The sequence below is a fragment of the Pinus tabuliformis genome, chromosome 1_1 (assembly GCF_031772625.1).
Source record: "Pinus tabuliformis cultivar Carrire ecotype Pingquan chromosome 1_1, CPIR1, whole genome shotgun sequence".
NCBI lineage: Eukaryota > Viridiplantae > Streptophyta > Pinopsida > Pinales > Pinaceae > Pinus > Pinus tabuliformis.
In genome coordinates, this window is record NC_142297.1 from 945,485,413 (window position 1) to 945,494,259 (window position 8,847).

At 39.7% G+C, this 8,847-nt stretch overlaps 1 protein-coding gene across 1 annotated transcript; it reads left to right on the plus strand.

Moving 5' to 3' along the window:
- Positions 1-6,663: 6,663 nt before the first annotated feature.
- Positions 6,664-6,987, plus strand: LOC149217604 (uncharacterized). The gene has a single exon (XM_089390305.1). It carries the CDS (start codon positions 6,664-6,666, stop codon positions 6,985-6,987), a length of 324 nt encoding a protein of 107 aa, XP_089246431.1.
- Positions 6,988-8,847: the final 1,860 nt, after the last annotated feature.

Genomic DNA, 8,847 nt, shown 5'->3' on the forward strand with positions numbered 1-8,847 from the left:
ATTTATTTCTGATGCTCTTATTATCCTAATTAAATAATCACCCACCCTTTAAACTGACATAAGCTTTCACCGATTTTTCCTCTGGTTTTTAAAATGGTGACCATCGATACTATGGATCTCAAAGAAAGAGACGGGCTGCGTCAGCCTGCCCCATGGTAACCTCGTGCGCTCCTTAAGCGTAACAAGGATAACCAGAGATGCAGAGCGGAATATTATTATTTCTTCTTCATTTGGTTTCCAATTATTATTTTGGTTCCCTATGTTTCCTCGCCGAACGACCAACCAAGTACTTTCTTTGCTTTTCGTTACCTTGTCTTCTGGCCAAGAAGTTGCGTTGGATGATGCACATTGCCAAGGAATTAATAAGTGCAAATATCATAAATGAAAGAACGTGAATTATTTTGCCGTTGCACTGCCCTCCATGTGCATTTGCGGAGAGATCTTACTTGATTCTTTATGTCGCTGGAAGCGATAGATTGATGAGGTCTTGACATCATATATAAAATGCGCGTCTACGGATGTTGCCGGGCATGGAGACACAAGCTCCATATGCAAGGAGGTTAAATTACATTAGTGATATCACAGATTCTCTCCACTATTCTTTCTGTCCACCATGTGTTCGTACCTATTCTCGTGCTCGCTGATCTGGACGGATGTGTAAACTGAGTTGTATTAATATGCCCCTTAGAGGCAGTTCTATAGAGAGAAATAATCAGATCTTGATCCTAAGACGGAGGAAATTAAGCGATCGAGCATTGATCGCAATCATGAGTTCTTCCCTCATTTCTCTTGGAGCTGCTCTGCACTCATTCATGCCTTCTGCTGTTCGTAGCCATGGCAAGCATAAGAGGTCAAGGAGCATGCCAATTTCCAGAGTGCACCCGATCCTGGCTGATTTTCAGTGCCAACTTCAAGCTAAGTTGGAGATACTCATACAACAGCAACAGCAGCAGCCAGAGTCATACAATATTTCCACAGCTTGGCTTGGGCAGGCGCTGGATGTCGTGGTTTTTATCTATTCCAGTTTGAAGGAATTGTACCCGTACATGCAGATAGACAGTGATGCAGATGGAAAATGGTTGAGCCGACATATGGCGGACCTGGTCAATCTGCTTGATGTATGCAACGTGTTGAGAGAGTGCATGTCAGAAATAAAGAAGCACAACATGTCAGTACAGATAGCCCTGCATGGCTTACTTCACGCCCATGCCCAGATGAATAATCAAGTGGTGAAGGCAAAAGACTCCCTTGACATATGCATGGATGAATTGAGGAAGAACAAAGACATGGAGTCCAAGTTAGCGAAATGCGTGTCTACTTTGAAGCGAATGGGGGATAGCCTTCACCCAACAACAGCAAGGGCAACATCAATGGATAGATCAGGCGTCGAAGAAGCCATCGAGGAAGCGAAGGGCATCACCATATTTGTCTGCACAGCACTTGTGGCTTCCCTTTCCTTCAACACACCATGCCACTCATCTATGCCTGGTGCCGGCTTTCTTAAAAGGAAGAAAAGAATCAGTCCTAGCAGTCTTCCTTCTCTCATGGACATCAACAGTATGACCAACGCGATGCAAAAGAAATTGAAGGAAGCTATGGAGATGCAGAGAAAGAGTGCGTCATCATTCAATTTCCTCTTGCAAGAGTTGAACAGGGCAGATATTACAGTTGGAAACCTCAACAATTTACTGGACAGAAACATCATGAACAAGACGTCCAAGTCATCCTCCAACATGCGAGATGAAGTGAGGGATTCCATCCATGCCGTCAACATGTCCACCACAGAGTTGGAAATCGCTCTTACCCACATCGACCAGAAAATGAATGAGCTCTTCAGATTTCTTATCTCTAGTAGGGTGGCACTGTTGAACAGTCTCAGTACTCTCTCTTCATGATCAGATCAATGCATGTACAAGTATTGCATCCCTTATGCACTTATCTCTATCTCCATTACTCATGGATGCACTGTATCCATGTCCGCAGGGCCCCCTGCTATTTCCCCACAAAATTGGGATTCTTACCATTAGTCAGAGAATTAGATTCCTCACATTCCCTCGTGAGTGAGTCTACATGACTCATACGGTCCTTTTTACCGGCATATACATGAGTGTAACATATACTTCTATACATACCAATCAAATCAAAATCAATTGATTTCATTTTACCGTATGTCCTTATGGTTAAAATCATGTTGCTTAAGATGCTTGAATTGGTCTTCCTAATTAAGGCGCATCTATATTAATTGATGTAGAGATTATATATATACACACGAAATCGCATGATTTATTTTTGTTTCTATATAATATATATACATCTAGCTATTTTTATGATTAAAATATCCATTTCTGACTGTCCATAGATGCTTTAGTTTGTCGTCATCATTGACGTGAACCTATATTAATGGATGCGTTGTCTATAGAAATAATTTTTTATAATATTTTATACTATAATCACAGTTTAAGTGTTTCTACAATAATACTTTTATTTAATATTTTAATCATGAAGAGTTATAGCCGAATTTAACAAGGTTAAATACTTAATTTAGTAATATATATGAAACCGTGAAATGAGCCGACATGTCTATATCTTGAGTGTGTCTAGCGCTTAGGTGATATTCCATGGCAACTTTGTCATCAATGTTGCGCCTCACAATTTTAGGTACTCAATTATTGTAAAACCGTGGACACACTCTTTGATAAATCACTCATATGGTGATGTGCAAGGGCATTTAGCCTTGTGGTCCTTTTTCTTAGCCCCTTCATACTATTGTTGTGACCGAGGATCAATATGTCGATATGGTAGTATGATGACGACACTTAGCCCTTAGGTGCTACAATCTAGCACCTAAGAAACTACTTCTCATCCAAGAGACTAAGCTGGAAGACTCAGTCTTCCTGCAAACAAGCAAGAAACTATGGTTCAAAAGTGAAGCAAGAGCAGTCTCTGCTAGGGGAGCCTCGGGAGGTATTGGTACTCTTTGGAATGATAACAAATTTGCAGTCATCACTGAAGCCAACAACACTCACTGGATGTTGCTGAAAATACAAAATCTGAACACTAAAGAAACTCATTGCATTTTCAATGTCTACTCCCCAGTCAATGCTGGGGAAAAAAAAGCATGCTGGGACTCGATAAGACTTCAAGCAGACCTCATGAATCTGGAGAATATTATCATTGCCGGAGACCTCAATCTTACTCTCAGTTTGTATGAAAAAAGAGGTGGTAGCGCTGTTCGTGATCTGGCAAGAGAATGGGCTGAGGACCTCATGCAAGGCTGGGATCTGATTGACATCAAACCCTCCTCCGGTAAGTACTCTTGGACCAATAAAAGAATAGGCCCATGGCATATAGTAGCTAGGTTAGACAGATTATTCATGCAAAGTTCTTATTTATTGCTGGGATTAGAACCAAGAATGTACATTCTCCCCAACAGTATCTCGGATCATAAACCCATAAAGCTAGAATTACTACCTCACCTTGACTTGGGTCCTATTCCCTTCAGATTCAGCCCAAACTGGATCAAGGAACCAGATTTCATGCAGCTTGTTAAGGAATGCTGGAATCAATCTATTAAAGGGTCCCCCTTCTTCATATGGGAAGAAAAGCTCCGAAGGGTAAAAAGAGCTCTAAAACATTGGGCCAAAAGTCTACCCAGACCGGATACAGAAAGAAAAAATATCAAAGTTGCCCTTGTCAATCATCAATCTCATATGGAAGATTCTCCAATCACCAAAGACCTGCTTGACCAAGAAGCCCATCTCCAACAGCACTATAATAAAGCCTGTCTTGTAGAAGAGGAATACTGGCGATTAAAATCTAGAAGTCTCTGGCTCAAATCAAGGGACAGAAATACAACTTTTTTCCATAAGCAAGCGCAGAGCAGAAAATGTTATAACACCATTTCCGAGATCAAGGTGGACAACGAATCATTCAAGGAGTTTGCAGGCATAAAGAAGGCAGCCCACGCCCACTTCCTAAAGTTATATAGCGAAGAAAAGGTTCAGCATCATACTTCAAATCTTTTAGATACGATCCCAGCTACAATTTCCCCAGGTATGAATGAAACCTTGGAGGCCAAAATAACCAAAGATGAAGTCAGAAAAGCATTATATGACATGGATCCGGACAAGGCCCCTGGGCCAGATGGATTCTCTGCCAGATTTCTTCAAACATGCTGGCTCATTATTGAAAAATATCTGATTAAAATGATCCGAAAATCTCAGAACTCCCAAAAAATAGGAGGGAGCACAAACTCTGCCTTCTTAGCCCTCATTCCCAAGGAAAAAGGGGCCAGCAACTTTAGCAGATTCCGACCGATCTCACTATGTAACATCGGGTATAAGCTAATCACAAAAGTCATATCAAATCGTTTGAAGCATATACTCCCTAAAATAATCCCGGAGAATCAAGGCGGCTTCATCCAAGGGAGGCAGATTGTGGAAAACTTCACCCTTGTTGAGGAGGCAATCCACTCAAGTCTCCACCGTAAAGAGCAAGGTATGGTAATTAAACTTGACCTAGCAAATGCATTTTATCGTGTAAATCACAGTTTTTTGTTAAAATTTATGAACAGGTTTGGGTTTGGATCAAAATTCATTAACTGGATCCAGGCTTGCGTTTCGGAGCCGTGGATTGCCCCTCTTGTGAATGGAAGAGCCACGGACTTCTTTAAAGCTTCAAGAGGGCTCAGGCAAGGGTGCCCTCTCTCCCCTCTGCTATTTGTCATTCAAGCATCAGCTCTCTGTTTCCTCCTGGAAAAAAAAATGCAACACCAAGATTTAATGGGACTGCGTATAGCAAGAGGAGTCAAGAACATCAAACATGCTTTGTTCGCGGACGACACCCTGCTTCTGGGCGCTGCCTCCCTCTCCACCGCCTCCAAATTCAAAGTTGCCCTGGATGAATTCAGCATGGCCTCTGGCAGCGTTATTAATAAGAACAAGTCTCACATCTACAGTTGGAATACCCTGCCCAGACTTCTCTCTGCTATCTCCAGGGGCCTTGGATATGTAGCCTCCGCTTCATGGACCTCCTTCAAATATCTGGGCCTCCCGGTTGTACACAAAAGAATCTCAAGCAAAGATTGGCTTCCCCAGCTTGAAAAATTTCAGGCAAAAATTCAGGCCTGGGGCTTTACCTGGCTCAACTATGCTGGCAAATCCATTCTGATCAAGTCAGTGCTCACTAGTCTTCCTATTTTTCAATTTGCAGGTATGCTTGCTCCATCAATCATCCTAAAAAAAATGGACGAGAATATTCAGAGATTCTTTTGGAAAGGTGGAAAGCAGAACGAAAGAAAAATCCCCCTCATCAGCTGGGAAGCAATTTCTAAGCTTCTATGGGAGGGAGGTCTTAATTTTAAAAATTTGGGCCATATGAATGTAGCAATGGCGGCAAAGGTCATTTGGAGAGTTGTCGCGCCCAACCTGGTTGGGCCCAAACAACTCTCAGGAAAAAATATCTCTAAGGCCCTCGCTCCAGCTGCTTAGACCAAGTAATCTGCCTGCCTAATTCGCCTTTCCTTAAACTCTATGATAAGGCCGCCTCCATGATCAAAAAACGCTGTTATAGAATCTCGGGTAACGGCAAGAAAACAAAAATTTGGACTGATAGAATCCTATCCACAGATCCGATCAGCGACAGAGTGCAGTTGGGCGAGCTATGGGAGTGGATGGAAAGAAATAAGTTAAATACACTCTAGTATATCTCCCTTTGGAAAGGCAGCGAATGGACTGGCTGGAAGTCTGTTGATTTGCCAGATCGCTGGTCACTGACTGGGCCACGATGACCGGACTCCTCCACGGCCTTGTGCCCTTGAACAGGCATACACAGGACGCAATTGGCTGGGGAAATAAATCTAAAGGGTATACAGTTGCTGAAGGTTACCTTAAGCACAGAGAGAGACCGCACGTCCCCATAAACCCAGCGCCATGGCAAGCGACCTGGCGAATTCAGGCGTGGCCCAAAACATACACGTTTGCGTGGATGTTGTGCCATGGCAAAATCCTCACCTTTGATCGATTGCAGAAGCTGGGATACAACGGACCCTCCATATGCCTCCTTTGCAGAAACAGTGAAGAATCAGTTGCACATCTCTTCCTGGATTGCAGTTTTGCCAAATAGATATGGAGCGCCCTGTTGTATGTCTTGGATCCCTCCTTCCAACTTCTGCATAAAATGGCTGAACTCTTCGCTAGCTGGGCTTCCAATTATCCTGGGCCTCCTCCTCAAAATTAGTTAATCAAATCAGCCTGGGCCATTCTCCCAAAGGTCATTTTCTGGCAGCTGTGGCTGGAACGCAATAGAAGAACCTTCAGAAATAACAGGCAGCACCAAAAAATTATTGAAGTCAAGATCAAGTGCCAATTAAAGGAATGTCTATCCCAAATCAAAGATGATGCAAATCTCACCCATCAATACAACGTTTGGGGCTCCTTCCTGGGATTACAATTTCTCCCAGCAATCAGAAAAGCACCCCCACTCAAAGAATGGAAAATTAGGAAAACAGAAGCTGACTTCCAAGACTGGCTCAAAATTCAATCAAGCTGCTTCCTTTTTTTCAATGGAGCCACTAAGGGAAACCCGGGTAGAGTAGGTGCTGGAGGTGTCATTCTAAACCCAACAGGAATAAAAATCCACTCATTTGCTTGGAGGCTAGGACACATGACCAGCACACAAGCTGAGGCCTTGGCCCTTCTGCAAGGCCTAAAGACCCTAAAAGAGCTGGAAATTAGGGAAGCAACAATTATAGGAGATTCTCAAATCATAATAGGTGCTGTGATCTCTAATTCCCCTGCAGCAGACCTTAATCTAGCCAGAATGATCTTCAGAATCAAGGCCCTTGAAAGTGACTTCCAGAAGCTGAGCTACTATCATGTTTTGAGAGCCCACAATAAAGAAGCTGATAGCGAAGCAAATAAAGCAGCTCTCCTATCTGCCAGGGTGAAGTTGAAAGAAGGAAAAGAATCATGGGAATCCATCCCTTAACTTGCAGTCCGCCATGTTTTACTGCTTGATCCAAAAAAAAATTGTCTGTATATCAAAGTGGGGGAAAATAGAGGATATAGAAACTAAAGATCTTTATGCTATGGGGAAAATCTCAAGTCTCATTAACAGCCTCACTTCCATAAGTGAAACTTCTCAGGATCCAGAGATCCTCATTGTACTCAGAAATTTGGCAATCAAGCCAGGAGGAATATAAATACAATATAACCGTTTCTGTAAAAAAAAACCATGTTTCAAACAATTTATTAATTCATATATGTTTATGTTCTACATGGACCAACAACAAAGGAAAATATTGATTTCGTTTTAAGAAAAGAAAAGTTATAGAACATGTAAATGATGATGAATTGGTCCTTAGCTCATCTAGAGTGGTGTTGGAGGTTAATGAAAGGGGGGATTTTTTACAAAACTATGAGAGATATAGTGGAAAGAACTTATAGATGTACTTTCCACTTACAATACAAAAATCAATCCAATGATTCTAAGAATCAAATTATATCTAAACTACAGGTTGTGTTTACAGAGAAACGTTCGATGAGACATGTGATATTTACAATAGCAAAAACATACAACAACAAAAAATAATAATTCAAAAAGTAATATTCCTAATTATATAAAATGTTTTTCTAGAATTATATGTATATATTATTACAAACAATTCATTTATTAATATCAATTTTGTTGTATTTAGTTTTCATATATCAATATAAAAATAGTTTATAACATTTTTAGGAATATTATGAAAATCCCAAATGATCAATGTGCTGATATGTGAAACATGCCAGTATGAATGTCCAAAGAAGTGTATAAGGAGATGGTTAAGAAATGGACATAATTGCATCATAGAAGGATCCATCTCAACAACAACGTGCTTCAAATGTATTTAATCATGATTGAGTTTATACATATACAAAAATTATATATCATTGAATATCAATTTTCAAGTATTTTCTTGTAGAAAAGAAAACAAGATGGAACTCATTCAACACATAAAATAGGATGAAAAGGAAGAAAATTGTTGATTTCAAAGTTTGTGAGTAATTGTTAATATTTCCTTATAACAACTCAAGATTTCATTTTTGTATATTTTAAGTTGTTTTATAACAACCATCCTTGAATGTCTTCAAATATGTCCTAACATACAAAGAAGAGCCATTGGAAGAATTGATTGACATTGGGTTCAATAAGTGTTGCGAGTATATGTTGGTATATCAAAAATTAATTTTGGAATTTGTAAGAATTTAAGTTGTTTTATTTCTTTGAGTTTATAATTAATAGAACCAAAAAAATGTTTATATTAAATATATGATTTATAATGGGTTTAAAACATGCACAAAACAAAGTATGGAACTACGTCAGTAGAAGACTTGCTGCAACAAGGCATGAGACTCGGTTTTGAAACCATGTGCACAATTTATGAGTCACTTATTTCTATGTTACATTCATATTCTATTTATATTGATTATATTATTTATTTCAATTTTCATTATTCTCACCAATGTAGATACACTCATTACACTTTACTTTTATGTTTGCAGATGGAACAAGATCAAGAAGATGAAAAAAAATCAATGCAATGAACAAAATATTCCTCCAAATAACCTAAGTCATGGAAATAGCTCAAGCACTGACAATAGTTCTAACAAAGAATGATGATCTATTTGGATATCAATGCAACTTGTTGTATTTTTTGAAATAATTATCTGTGAAAAATGTATATTTTGTTTAATATAATGGACATAATGTCCCAATTGAAAGACAAGGGGTTGTAAATAGTAATTCCATTTTGTATGAAAAAGAGCCTCTTATTGATACATAATAAAATACATTTTAATTTATTCT